The 15,853-nt window shown below is 34.0% G+C and overlaps 1 protein-coding gene across 3 annotated transcripts in view; it reads right to left on the reverse strand.

Annotated features, from left to right (window-relative positions):
* Positions 1-15,853, reverse strand: part of LUZP2 (leucine zipper protein 2) — a 428,283-nt gene that overhangs the window by 91,161 nt on the left and 321,269 nt on the right. For all 3 annotated transcript variants that reach the window (XM_033120638.1, XM_033120637.1, XM_033120636.1), the window contains exon 7: positions 15,454-15,516. In XM_033120638.1, coding sequence (XP_032976529.1) covers positions 15,454-15,516 — 63 coding nt within the window. The remainder of the gene's footprint in view (positions 1-15,453; positions 15,517-15,853) is intronic.

Genomic DNA, 15,853 nt, shown 5'->3' on the forward strand with positions numbered 1-15,853 from the left:
AATTAGAGTAAAACAGTATTAGATGAAGATCCCTCAAAACAAGAGCTCTCAGCTCTCTAGGGAAAGGCAGCAGACACACAGATAACGACAGCAGAACACAGCACGGGACACCTGAGCTCAGAGCAGTATGGCCGGCATGGTTGAGAATCAGACAAATACATTTCCCCTGACTGAAACAATGAGCTAATAAAAAAAGATGACAGAGGGGGAGGAAGAGGACGATAATGGTATCTAACATTTATAAAGCACTTGGTTCTCCAGGAGGCATTGAACAAAATGGTGAAGTCCAATTTTATGACAAAGTTAAGACCCAGAAGTTGAAAAATGTGCCCCAAATTATCCTAGTCAGTGGTAAACCCAGGCTTGATTTCTAAGCTTTTAACATTCTAGGTTCAGAATACTTAACTGCTGTGCCGAACTGTAAGAACAAAGAATATCCACACCTCTAGTCAAAGAAGTTTTACATGGATTTCTTATGCAGAAATCCATGAATTAAGTGACATAAAAATCTGCACACTACGCAGTGTGTTTCTGCACCCATCAGTCACCCAAGTCTCAGCCCAATCACTACTATGTTAAAAATAAATTATGATGAGATTGGAACAATTGAAAATCAATAATGAATAAACCTCCCAATATATTTTATACACACTTCGTACAAAACTTAAGTTTCATACTTAATCTTAAGATGGCTCACAGACCTAATTATAAGGGCCAAAAAGTATAAAACATCTAAAAGGAAACAGAGAGGCAAACCTTCATGACCTTGGGTGAGGCAAATACTTCTTTTCTTTTCTTTTTTCTTTCTTTCTTTTTTTAAGAAGGTCACAGCTCATTGTGGCCCATGTGAGGATCGAACCTGCAACCTTGGTGTTATTAGCACCGCACTCTAACCAACTGAGCTAACCGGCCACCCTTAGGCAAATATTTTTTAGACACAAAAAACTCTAATATCAAAGAAATATTTGTAACTTTGACATCATTAAAAATAAAACATATTTTTTTCTCTTTGAAAGTTACAGTTAAGAAAATGAAAAGCCAATAGTGCAAGACATGATTTTACAAAATATATATCCGATAAAAAACTTAGAATACATAAAAAACTTAGAATACTTAAAAAACTATTAAAATTCAATTATTAGAAAACAAACATACCAGTACAAAAAACAAAACAAAATGTGTAAAAGAGTAAGACATTTGAATAGATCTTTCAACAAAGATATACAAATGTAAATAAGTATGTGAAAAGTATTCAACATCAGTAATTTTAGGAAAATGCAAATTATAACCATATGCTCTACTATTACACATGCACTAGGTTAAAATTTAAAAGCCTGGTCAAAGTAAATATTGGCAGGAAAGAAGATAATGTAGACCTCTTATACTTGCCTCAGGAGGATGCAATGGTACATCCAATTTAGAAACAATTTTTCAGTTTCTTATAAAATAAAACATATTTACCATATGACCTAACTATTCTATTCCAAGGTTTATCCATGAAAAATAAAAATATATGTCCATACAAAGACCTCTGCGTGAGTGTTCATAGCAGCTGTATTCATAATAGTCCCAAACTGGAAACAACCAAATGAAATTAGATGAAGTGAAATTGGAAAGAAACAAATGATTGACAGATGCAACAGCATGAATAAAAACTCAAAAGCATTATACTGAGTGTTTCTATTTCTATGACATGCTAGAAAAAGCAAAACAATAGATTTAGTATGGGGAGAGCAGCGTGACTGCAAAGGGGCCCAAGGTAACTTTCTTTTTTAATTATAGAAATGTTGTAAGTCTGGATTATGTTGACAATTATGCTATATGTGTATGTGTGTGTGTGTGTGGACACACACACACACACACACACACACACACATATATATATATATATATACACAAACACACACACATATATATGTTTATATGATACATGTATACATATGCCAAAATTCAACAAATTGTTCAATTTAAATGATTAATTTACTGAATGAAAATTATACCTCAATAAAACAGATTTTAAAATGAATAAATGAACGAACAAATAAACACTTTTTTTCCGGTGGGGAACCGGGTGTGTGGGAGGTTAGACTACAAAAGCAAAGATTACAAATGGTGGTGCTTTGGAACATTGGGCAATACCCATAAGTCTCCTCTTATCTGAAATAGCCATAAATGCTCTATAGAAAGTGCTACATTTAGATTATTTATGGCTATACAAACTGCATCTAACACCGTGTCTGACATATAGAAGTTATTTGAGAAACATTTATTGAATGCGTTCATTTCTGCTTAATCCCAGCTGACTGATTCAACCTTGCAGACTAGTATTTCTATTTGTGCAATTAGAGCCTTTGATTAATATACATTTCTCTCACCAGAGAGAGTAAACAGGTGAAACTTCAAAATAGGGAATGCTATAATTTACTGTATACAATTGTGAATGAAAATCCTACCACTGTTTTGGAAAATCCTAATTAATGTTAAGTAAAGCCCAACTAGAGTATGAGAGAATGCTAGCCAGAGTTACGAAATGAAACGTACTGGTAGCCAACACCTCAGGATGCCACAGCACCTTCATACATGGATGCTGGAAAGAAACTGAATTTCCATATTTTCCTTGAGATAATGAGAGGATTCCTGCTGCCATGCCCAGGGAGATTCACCCTGTGGATTCCATTTATATCCCTCTTATCGAAACACAACAGTTCCTCTCAATCCTCTCTCAGGCTTGCCTATGACCAACAGGAAAAAGGGGATAAAAAGTTTATCCTTCTATTTCTGTCTGCATGTGTTTCCAAAAACAAATGGGAAGGGAACATGGCGGCAGTGGACATTTGCCAGGCACCTCCAGCAGCAGGTTCACAGCCCTCTTTGTACACACACCTTTTCTGCAGCATGTGATGATTTCCATATTGCAGGTAGAGAAACAGCTTAGAGAGGTCATGCAACTCAGTTAAAATAGGAAGAGCCTGGATTATAGCCAAGCTTCCTTCAAAACCCCAAACACTTGGTGATCAAAATATGATGAAAAGAAAGTAAAGCTTTTACCTTTTTTTTTTTTGGGGGGGGGAATAATAATAGCTAATGCTTGTGCAATTAATAGGTGCCAGACACTATTGTAAATTTATAGTTTACTTATATCGACTCATTAACTTCTCAAAATAACTGTATGATATAGAAGCTAACATTAATCTCATTTTACAAATGAGGAAAAACAGACATATGTTCACTCATCTCCAAATCCATACTGAAATTGACAGCCAGTAGTAAATACAGAGGTCTGGATCCAGAGTCTCTGCTTTTAAGTGCTGCACTGTTCTGCCTCTTGTATGGGTTGGAGGTGAAGAGAATGAGTCTAATTTTGAATAAAACACAGGCTTAATAAAGGTCTAAAATAGGTGACACCAATCCGAAGACTCCCATTCTTTTCCTTTATTACACAGAATATTCGAGTTTACCTCTTCTTTCACAGCCTAGTTGATAATTTTAAATGAGAAAAGTTTTACACCCCATTAAGTAGCAATAGTTTCCAGTCTCATTAAATCGGTTATTAAAAAGAAGTATGAAAATATTAGATTGTGATATGGTTTTGGGGGAATCTATTTTCTGAGAATAATATTTCTATATCACCAGCCTCATTTCTCTGTCCTTTTGTCCTATATTCACTTTACAGTGGAGACATTTAAGTTGGTAACTGGTAAAAGAAGAAGAAAACAGAACCAGAACCAGAAACTGTGGGCCTCCTGATCAGTCAGAACCACCTATATGGTGTCAAGTTGTTGCCAGCATGCGCTCACTGGCTGGAAAAATAATCCACCCAGGACCCACGGAGGGGGATAAATCAGAGAGGGAAAGCTGATTTCCACATGTAAATCCAGCAGGAGCTTGAAACTTTCCCCTACAAACAAAGAGCAGCATTATTTATAAAACGATTGGTACATTTCTCCAAAAATTATTACCATCACTATTAATGTTCCTCAAGAGTTGGCACCATCTTGTCTTCCTAATCTCTTCTCTTACCTCTTTTCACATATACCATGCATTTCAGCAAGTTCCTATGACAATTTTTAAATAGCAATGCATGTTCAAAACACCCTACCTTTGGCTAGGATGTTTTCTCAGTGAAGACAGCATTCTTCACTTATGCAGTGACTCTTTCCTTCTTTCTCTTCCTGTCCTTTCTGCAAGTATTTACTGAGTAACTACCAAGTGCAGGCTTTGGTGCAATGCCTCCAAGGTTTAATCCAATGCCACTTGTCGCAATGTAGTAATAGCCTTACTGATCTATGACCCTCCCCTCACTGACCTCTTTCCCAACAGTGCTAGATGAAGTGCTTATAAAACACTTGCTGTGTTGTATTAAAATTAATTATAAATTAGCCTGTCTTCCTAACTAGACTGAGGGCAGTGCAATTTGTCATCCAACTTTGTTTTTCTTATGCCTCTTGCAAAATGTCAGCTGCGGTAAGACGGAAAAAAGGATGTTAAATAATAAATGCAAATACCCTCTTTCAGAGGTCCATATGCAAATGCAATAATAGTAAGTTAAGTGAAAGGGGTGAAAGGGAACTCAGATCGTTCGATTTCAAATGCTGGTTCTTACTACTACACTAGTGTTCACAGAATTTCAAATTTAAGAAAATAACCAAACCCTTTCACAGCAGATGAATTAAATGCCTTGGGCCTTGCAATTTAAAGTGTGGCCTATAGTTCATCATAGTCCGTATTCTCTTGGACCTTGTTTGAAAGGCAGACTCTCCGAGACCTACTGAACCAGCCCATCCTTTTAACAAGATACACAGATGCTCCTTACACATGATGAAATGTATGGAACTCCAAGCAGAACATCCTCATTGAGTAAAGTTGGGTATCGTTGTTCAAACTGCTAGAATTGAACAGGGAATCTATAATAGTGTGAGTTCAGAGCCCTGAAATGATTTCAGTTACCTACTTCACTCCATCTCACCTTCCAGTTTATTTCAACATTAGCAATAAATCGAGTTCCACCCTTGGCTAACACCACAATGTTCCTAAGACTGAAAAACAATTACATCATTAATTCAAATTTTCCTTCTGAAGGGTCTTAGAAGAGTGGACATAGAGAAGAGAAAGGGCAAAAAAATAGAGACAAAGAATAAAAAAGGAACTAAAACAAGATGTGGGAAAATACACATTAGTTTAGAGATAGGAGTCTGACATGTCTGGGAATCAGATAGCATATAAAAAAATCAACCATTATCAGGATTGAGAAGGGGATTTTCCAATAGTCAGAATTCTGTGAGAAGGGATAAAACCTCTCTTGGAATGCTGTGAACCTTAATCATTGAACATCTATCATTAGAGGCAATGCTGTGAGGGAGATTAGCCAATATCATGCAAGAGACTAAAATCGAAGGAGTTACAGGACCCTTCTAATGGGAAGGTTCTATGTTGTTGAAAATTGATGCAATGACTTGGCTTGATTGGACTTGTTTTGCAAATGGGGTTAAGTCCAAATGACAATGGTAGAGACTGAGATACCCGCAGTCGCTCTTTAAGAGACATATCAGGGACAATTATTGAAGAGGCAGTGTTGTCTAGTGAAAGACTCCCAGGGTGTACTACTTAGGGATTCTGCTCTTGCCCTCACAAGCTATACATTCCTTACTGTAAACTATGAAATTTATGGAGAACTCTCCTTTTTAAAATTCCTCTAAATTCCTCTAAATGTCTGTTACATCAGCTTTCGATGCAATTACCTTCAGAAGTAATTGCTTTTCCTCTTTCATTATGCATAGGTTAACAAACACCCTATTAACCGAGTAACAGCAGTGGAATGACATGAAATAAATCAAGTAAATTCGTGAATATGCTTCTGAAATGTCTCCTGTCATGATAAAAGGGAATATTTAAATGTGTTGCCAAAAATGAAGTATTTATAGGAAAAAACTACTTGCTCTTGTTTTCTGAAATTATACTTGGCATAACTATTAAGATAAGGCATATGGAAACAAGGTATTTTAAAAAACTGTATAATGAGTTAAATCATTGTATGTTTTTTTCACTGTTCTTTATTTTCATTGTGCATTTTTGTACATATATATATATATATATATATATATATATATTATTTAATAGACACTAGTACAATTGTTCTACATTTTAATTAGAGATGAAAGCTACTTGAATATGTTGTATGTTCCTGAGCAGTACTTCTAGGGTGCTCAAATTTGACTTCACACCATTTCTAATCTGTAATTTTAGAATCTGAATTCTGATCAGAAACACGTGTTGAACTTGCATGTGCTCAGAAAAAACTGAAGATGTCTCACATTGAAAACAAAACACATATATATTTTTAATGTACTGAAAATAGAAGTATATAGGGCCTAAAGAAACCGGTGAACGGAATTGGCGGCTGTTGTGTTAACTGAACTGAACTGGTTGTATCCCAGGCAAGTCCCACAAGGAAAGTGACTTCCTCCAGAGGTCTCACGATGGTGCCACTGCTCTATATGTGTCCCAAGCAAGGAAATGTGCAAAGTCTGCTGAACCTAGCAAAGATTGGGGGCCCCTCTCAGTGGTAGTCCGGCTTGCTAAACCAAGATACACTAAGCCATGCTACATAATAAGTAGGACAAGAATAGGTAAGGAAGGTCAGCAATTCAAGGTCTCCCCCACACTTTGAGGCCCAAGGAGAAACATTCTGGGGCCTGTCTAAAGTTAATTATCTTCATTTTGATTTTCTGCACAACAATCCCCACTTGTGAAAGAATCTTATTCTTTAACATTCCTTAGTTTATAGACCACTTCTTCAAAATGTCTTTGCAAATATATAATGATTATTATTTACTACAACAATAAGACAGTTGTGAGCAACTCTTGCAAGAGTAGCCCTCTAGAGACTGAAGACTTACTACAGACAAAGTATTTAGGGCTCATTCAGGATGGCAAATAGGTTTATTTCGAGTACCGACTATCACTAAATGGCAAATAGATTTATTTTGCGTACCGATTGTCACTAACTTTTAGGAGTTGTTTCAAATCTTGGAATGAGTATGATTTTGAGGATAAATCCAAGCTCAGTGGGAAAAGGCACCATGACCCATTAGCCAGGTATGGAATAGACACAGAGTATGGGTTGGGGACACACAAAGATACTTACTTTTTAAAACGTATTTACAATACCTGGCTTAAACCATTTAAAATGTTTTGTTTTCCTATGTGATAAGTCACATTTTTTTTTTTCAAATATGGAATTAGTGGTAAAATGTGATAAATATGGTAAATATATTTAAAAAAACCTTTCAAATTATAAACATTTTCTAAAAATTATTTTTAATATCACCATTACCCTGAAAGTTATAGAATACACTTCAGTTTTATAATAAGTGAATAGAGTAAGAAATAAAAAGACAGCAACTTGGGACAAGCAGGATATGCCCAATACAACCAGAGAAAGCTGGTTGTTATTCCCTAAAATTCCCAACCGTTCCCTAAAAGTGCTTAGACTAGTAGAAGGTGAGGGTCGATACAGAAAGCAGTGGTCCTTAAATTGTTAAGATTGTTTGGAAGCTTATAGACCATTTGATAATCTGATAAATTATACAAGCTCCTATCCAAGTATTCTATAAAATAATGAAAAAATTCTGAGGAGTCAATATCTTCCTGAAATTTATCCATTGACTTGAAATCCCTTGCTAAAACATGAAGGAATCAGGAATGTTGGTCAAATGGAAAAATAAATAAACAAAATAAAACAAAAATAAAACACTTGCTCAGTTTAGTGCCTGATGAATAATGCATAATCAATAATCTTGAACAAATTAATAAACAGGAAGTCAGGAAATAGATTGAAATTATACAACAATAGGTCAGTCACTTTTAAACTCTGATTGTGATTTCTTTAAAAAAAGTTCTGTATTTTTAGTGATTGTCAGTATTTGGGATATTCCCAAAGTTTTTGGAGAAAATCAACATGTATTAAATTTAAAATTGTCATGATTTTTGATAAGACACATATATGTCTTTTTAAACTCTGCATGTCTACTCCGTTATCTGGTAAATAATAAAAAAATAGGTGAGGCTAGTTGGCTTTTGTGTTTCAAGCATGGAAGCAAGAAGGCTGAAAAGTTAGGTTAATTTGGACAGAGTCAATTAATTTTCTTCTATATCCTACCGCAAAACATACCCGTATCCTACAATTTTAAAAACTAGTGGGATGGATCACAAGAGTATAGGAAATCAGAAAAGAAACCTCTGTCCCAAATAACTCCCAATTCTAACCTGTAAGTATCTTATGTGTGAACTGAAAACACTTATGTTTTTAAGGAAATGCATTGAATTTAGTTACCAACATGTATTATGCGTTTTTTGTAAGTCACCAAGTTACATTTCCAGCTATGTATGTTTGCCCTTTAGATCTTTGAATGTATTAGAAAATATTTCTTAAAAGTATAATCTATAAATCACTCTAAGATACAAAGTGGGAATTTAACTGGGGAAAATGTTATATAGTAAAGTCAAAAGACAGAGGAGAATTATACTCTGCCACTTACCAGTTCTATGATTTCATAAAAGTCTTTTTAACTTCTCTAGGTCTTGTTTTTCTGATCCATGAAGAAGTGACATTACCTGCCCTCACTGGTTCATCAAATTATTTTGAGACACAAATGAATGTTTTGAAAATCTTAAAGTTTACTGAATCATGTAAAAAAGTAAAATGAGTTATCCCTCTAAACATTTGGCAAGGTGCCTTCACTTTTAGGGCCAAAGCTCATTTAACTGGATATAAATTGACACACAGCAAATGAATGGCATTGAAACTGCTTTGTTCATTTAAAAAAAATGGTTTAACATGTGAATGAGATAAATGTAAGTTGATGAGAGACAGATGTACAGAAATTATCTCAAATTACACGAGGGTTTAAAAATTAAGAGGCAACAGCTTCACAAAATTCCCTACTGAAGACTCAAATCATCAGAAAATAATTTGACACTTGTTGGTATCCATACATGGAAATTTATGAAGCAATGTTCCTGTTTTTTAAGAGTAGACAACAGTGGAGACACCAAGTTGAACACATCTGGTTTTTAGAGAAAAATACCAATGAGAACACGTGCCTTTTTGATGTCTGAGTTTCACAAGAAATGGGTGCATCTGGTCTATCACCACACATTCCAGAAATATTGTCAGAATATTGATACAATGGTATAAATATATGTTATGGAAATAGTTACCAAAGGAATAACTATACATTCCTGTCAAATAGACTTTATCCATTATACTCTCACAAGCACGTTCAATTTAAAATAAAGAAGTAAGTAGAACAGTGATGCTTTCAATCTGTTAAAAATTTGCTTTGCAAATAAATATTTCAGTGGCCTTGAGTAAGTGTCAAACTTCTCAAGGCCTCGATACCCTCATTGTGAAGTGAATCCTACAACTTCTCTCTATCTCATAGGGATTATGATCCATCCCACTAGTTTTGAAAACTGCAGGATATGAGTATGTTTTGTGGTAGGAAACAAAAGAAAATTAATTGAGTCTGTCCAAACTAACCTAACTTTTAAGCTTTGTTGCTTCCATGTTTAAAACACAAAAGCCAACTAGCCTCACTTATTTTTTCATTATTTACCAGATAATGGAGTAGACATGCAGAGTTTAAAAGGACACATATGTATCTTAAAAGGATCAAATAAAATAATGTACTGGGTCAGTATAAAGTGTTAATACATACATATATATATATATATATATATATATATATATATATTACATTAATTATATATATATATACACACATATATATATAATGCACATAAGGCATTATTTTATCACTAGACTAATTAACTCATAAGTAGTAATTTAATTAATTCACCGTTTTATTTCAAACACTGAATGTCACATGGTATTAATAACTTGATTTTACTCAATAAATAACAGATAATCACAAAACCAGCATCCTTCAGTGGAGATCTAATATGTAATAGTTCTTTTCATGAAATAAATAGAAGCATCCAAATTGAATGTCTCAGAATATTGGAATTCGGGGAAAAGGATGGATACTAGGAACAAAAAAAAAAAGCCTATCCATCTGAGACCTAAGGTTAGGACATCGACAAAGTGTTCTTAAGTACCAGAGGACAAAGCAAGATGGGATATTCAATATGTGCTACACTGAGTAGCCTATTTTTGACAAGGACACTAAGAACAGACAAGGGGGAAAGGATAATCTCTTCAATAAATGGTGTTGTGAAAACTGCACAGACAGATGCAAAAGAATGAAACTTATGCCACTCACAAAAATTAACGAAAAGTGTATTGAAGATTTAAATGTAAGGCCTGAAACCATAGAATTTCTAGAATAAAACATAGGGAAAAAGATTCTTGACACCGTTCTTGGCTACGATTTCTTGGATAAGAAACAAAAACACAGACAATAGAAAGTAAAATAAACCAGCAGAAAAGTATCAAACTAAAGAACTACTGTACCTGAAAAGAAACAATAAATTGAAAAAGCAGCCTACAAAAATGGAAGAAAATATTTTCAAACCATATAACTGATAAAGTGTTAATATCCAAAATATATAAAGAACTCATACAACACAATAGCAGAAAAGCAAACAAAATAATCCAATTCAAAAATTGGCAAAAGACCTGAACATATTTTTTTTTTCCAAACAAGACATACAAATGGTCAACAGGTATATGAAAAGGTACTCTACCTCATTAACCATTAGGGAAATGCAAATCAAACCCCAATGAGATATAATCTCAGACCTATTAGGATGGCTATTATCCAAAAGACAAAATATAACACATGTTGGCAAGGATGTAGAGAAAAGGGAATCCTTATACACTGCTAGTGTGAATGTAAATTGGTACAACTATTGTGGAAAACAGTATGTCAGTTCCTCAAAGAATTAAAAATAGAACTACTATATGATCTAGCAATGCCAATCCTGTGTATATATCTGAGGGAATTAAAAGCAGTATCCCAATGAGATATCTGTATTGTCATGTACATTGTAGCATTATTCACAATAGCCAATATACTAGAAGTTAGAAATCAATTTAAATGTCCTTCAATGGATGAACGGATAAAGAAAATGTGGTAAGTATATACACACAATGAATTATCATTCAGACATAAAAAAAGAAATTCTGCTATTTGTGACAACATGGTTGGAACTGGAGATCTTTAGACTAAGTGAAATAAGCCAGACAAAGACAAATACTGCATCTTATCACTTATATGTAGAATATTTGGAATCTTAAAATACACATACAAACAACTGTCACCCCCCAAAAAAATTATAGAAACAGACGATGGTGGTTGCCAGAGTCAGGAAAAAGGGAAAATCGGGTGATGGGTGTCAAAGCATGCAAATCTGCACGTATAAAAGCAATATGTTCTGAGGATCAAATGTACAGCGTGATGACTATAGCTAGTAATCGGGCATTGTACAATTCCAAGATGCTGAGAGGAGAACTAAATCATTCTCACCACAGACACAAAAAAATAAGAGCTAACTTTGTGAGGTGATCGATATGTTAATTATCTTGATCTTGGTAATCATTCCACAATGAATATGTACATCAAATCATCATGTTACATGTTAAATATATACAGCTATATTTATCAATTATTCATTAAGAAAGCTATAAAATATCCAACTCCTAAAAAGGATAATGTGCAATAGGTATCTTTAACATATAACATTTTTAAGCAAATTTAGTGAATTACTTTAGTTAGATACATGTTCAATAAAAACTATAAGTTAAAAACGAGAAAGCATTTTTATCATAATGTAGACTAAAATGATAATACACACATATAATATACATATGAATGTACACATATTTATAAGGAAAATGTCACTTTTGACATGCACATATAGAAAATTATTTGTTTCAATTTTGAAGAAAATATAATTAAAGGATATCTTTATGTTTTAAAATTATGTGAAAAATCAGTATATCATGTATAATACATAGTATAGTACCATATATGTTAATCACAAGGCAGATTATACCTAGAACAAAAGGAACTAGGTAGAAATATTTCAAAATATTGTGTGTTTCTTCTTCATGATGGGATTCTTAATGTTTTCTTTTGGCTTTATACTTTTTGACACGTTTTGAAATTTGCCCACAATGAGAAAATGATACTTTTGGAATAAAAAATGAACTGTATATATAAAAGTAAAACGAGAGCAGCAAAATGGAGTAGGTATTCCAGAGAATATCAGCTCCAAGTGCAATCAAGGAGGAGAAAAACAAACTCAAGTCCTGGGCAACTAATAGCAGGGCCTCACTTCCTTTTTTTGTAGAGAATATTTACTGCTGCTGGGAGCCTTCCCAATTCAAAAGCCAGTTCTCAAACATTAACAAGTACGCTGAATTTATCAACATGTCTTGCAACTATCAGCACATACCATTATTTTTAAGTGCTTCAGCAGCAAGCATTGCTCCTTCGAAGTCTATCTTTAGTAAAACCCATCAAATCTATTCAAAATTGAACAGATTATCAGGTAAACGACTGGAAGTGTAATCTTTTACTGCTTATCTCAGGGTTCAGCAAAATGTTACCGAAGGTATTTTGTTGGCTCATTTTCAAAGGCGCAAGGTTGAATTTCTGTGCTCACATACTCTTTAGGTCTACATGCATCAGTTTCTAATTTATGTCTATTCATGCATGTATGTTCGTACATATATATGTATGCATTATGTATTCATTAATTCCTTCACCACTCATTAATTTAACAAATGTTTACGCAAGACCTAAATGTAAACTGTTGCTATAGTAATAAACAACTCAGATAAGTTTACTGCCACCAAGGTGAGTGGATGAGTACACTATAGTGGAAACTGTTGTTTGCGTCCCCATCAATAACACCCTTCCTTTTTAATTTCTACCTAAAAGAAGTAATATTTCATAATAGAAGCTGAAGACACTAAGATCACAATTTGCATGGTCCATGACTAAGTTTGGAAAGACTTCATAAAAAAAATTTCTCCTTCATACAAATTATGACACTGAGGACAAGTGCCCTCCCCACCCTTCCTTCTCTGACTTTGTACACAGTTGGATGAAGACAGCATGTAGATTTTTAGTCTCTGTCATGATACAATGATGAATCAAAGCTTAGAACAAATTAGTAAGTTGAGGATTGTGACATGGAAAGTAGGAAAAACAAACAAATATTAAGAAATAAAAATCTCTGGGGGCTTGTTGACATTGTTTAGCTCCTGAATAAGCTATAAAATTGTCATGCTTCTAGACCTCTTGCTATTTTACTTATTAAAAACCCTTCTGTTAAACAGTCTTTTGGGGGAGAGTATACACTGAAGTCATCCTATTTTGTGCAACTCCACGGTCTATTCATATATAAATGCTCCTCTTAAAGTGGCATGAAATAATGTCACTTACAAGACTTACAAATAACATCTCATTTTCAAGTCATAAAGACATTCAACAAAGCTCATTTTGTTAATTTCTGAAAACTGATAAATTACTAACCTATATTCAACAACTGTAATATTACAAAATAAATAAACCACTGAAAATGATTGGATCTCCTCATTTTCTTCTCCTCACTTTTTTTTCTATATCTCTTATAACTCTTCAATTTGAGAAATGAAATTCAAAAGATTTAAAAAGCCTCAAATGATCTTCTATCTTTACATACATCTGTCATACGAATACCTAAACTGTATCAGCTCTAGGGAGATTGATTTGCTTTATTATACATCTGATATTATTAAGTTAAACTAAAACACAGAAAACTAGACATTTCTTTGCAAATAAAACCACACACATCCCCCCCCACCACAATTTCAATTATTTGTTGTTGATGACTGCAAAAAGCTAAGACCAAACTGAATGCAAGGGTTAAGATACGCTGAGCTTAAGAGTCTCGGTATGAAAGATGAGGCAGGCAAATGCCTTGTGTTTCATACTTTTATCTTATTTATTTATTACGTACAATGAGAAGAGTGCTGAGAAGTAGGGATCGGTAAGCATTAATGAGAATTAATTAACAGTTTCCTTGGTGTTCTGGGTAATGTCTTGTTATAAATGAGGTCAAAGGACTGGCAGGTAGCATATTTATGGAAGAGCAAATGGTAAGGTGTGGCTCATAAGGAATAAGTATTTAATAAATATCGGTTGACATAATAGGGAAACCTTTCCATGACTCTGCTAAAAGCGAAGATGCCAAAGAAATGAGATAAATCATTTCTTATTGTTTCCATTGGAAAACTGAAAGATTTTCCAACTGTTAAATAAAACATGGTATTATCTCTCTTTAAGCCTGACATTTGTACATGTGATGGATCATTGTGGTGAAATATTTTTAAAAAGAAATATTACATGCAAAGTAATGTGCACTTATTATTTATTAAAACAAATGATTATCTCTGCTACTAAGAGCTTAATACCCTATGACGCTACTGCATTTGGCAATGTAGATGTGCCACAAGCACAATTAAAGGCACCTGCCTTTTATTTCCCATGCTCAAGAGAGAATATATCTGTATTGATTTCCTCTTGCTGCTATAACAAACCACCATGACTTTAAGCAACACAAATTTATTTTGTTACAGTTCAGGAAGTCAGAAGTCCAAAATGAATTTCATGCAATTAAAATTACAGTGTTGGCAGGGCTGGTTCTTTCTGGAGGCTATGGGGGGTGGGGGGGGATCCATTACATTGTCTTTTTCCCCCCAGCTTCTGTGGTCACATAAGTTTCTTCTTATTTGGACCTTCTTTGTTCACTCTTATTGAACTTGTGCTATTATATTTAGAACTCACCTGGCTAATTTTGGATAATCTTCCCATCTCAAGATTCTTAATTTAATCTGCCAAGTCTCTTTTGCCATAAAAAGATAACATTACCAGTTTCCAGAGATTACCCAATGGATATTTGGGGGAGGGGGGCATTATTCAGTCGATCACATCATAGTTTGTGGTAGATGTCTAGCTATGCATAGGTCTTGACTTGACAGACTTGTAAAGAAAAGTATAATTACCGATAACCACAATCAATCAACAACGATTACATATGAAGACTTTTAATAATAAAGAGACTTACGGAGGATCACTGGGAGTTAAGAACGTACATAGGTCACCAATAGACTTCATCTCTGCAAACTTGCTCAATATATATTTTCCTTAACATAAATATTCCAAAAGACAATATTCCTCAGCATTGAAATAAAGTAATTGAAGGTTACAAAGGGGCTTTAAATACTTTGTAATAATGCCTGCCTTGGATTAAGAATGTACCCAGGAAATCATGTCTGCATTTATATCCATGAATTAGGTAGGCAAGAAAATGAAAGCATCTTAAATGCAGTCAAATAGAACTCTATTTCTCATGAAAATCAGGAAATTCAAGCTAAATTCTATTTTAGATAGTTTACTTATTGACTAGCAAGTTGGAAGGGGAAGGGAAAAAGAGGCTCACCTTAAATAATAAATCCTTCTTTCCATAGCGAAGCTCCTTCAGCTGGGCTTGGATTTTTTTTGACTGCAAGAGCAGAAACATGGATTAGTGCCTTAATTTCATTTATATTTTCACACTTGAAGATTAAAATTCTTTCAGACTGCACACAAATGAATTTTGCAGATATGTTTGGCTACCACACTGAAATATGTTCTCTTAAACCACAGATGACAATCATGTATTCACATTTTTCCAGAGCAGAACCAATTTCAAATATTCTAACTTGACATTTCAGTCACTTGTCTTTCTGCATCTGCAATTATCAGTTCTGATTCCTCAGTAGAAGAAGTAGAACATAAACTAATATATTGTCATAGTCACATGAAAATAATGATAATTGATACTATAGTTGAGTGGGGAT

This window comes from Rhinolophus ferrumequinum, chromosome 11 (assembly GCF_004115265.2).
Source record: "Rhinolophus ferrumequinum isolate MPI-CBG mRhiFer1 chromosome 11, mRhiFer1_v1.p, whole genome shotgun sequence".
Classification (NCBI taxonomy): domain Eukaryota; kingdom Metazoa; phylum Chordata; class Mammalia; order Chiroptera; family Rhinolophidae; genus Rhinolophus; species Rhinolophus ferrumequinum.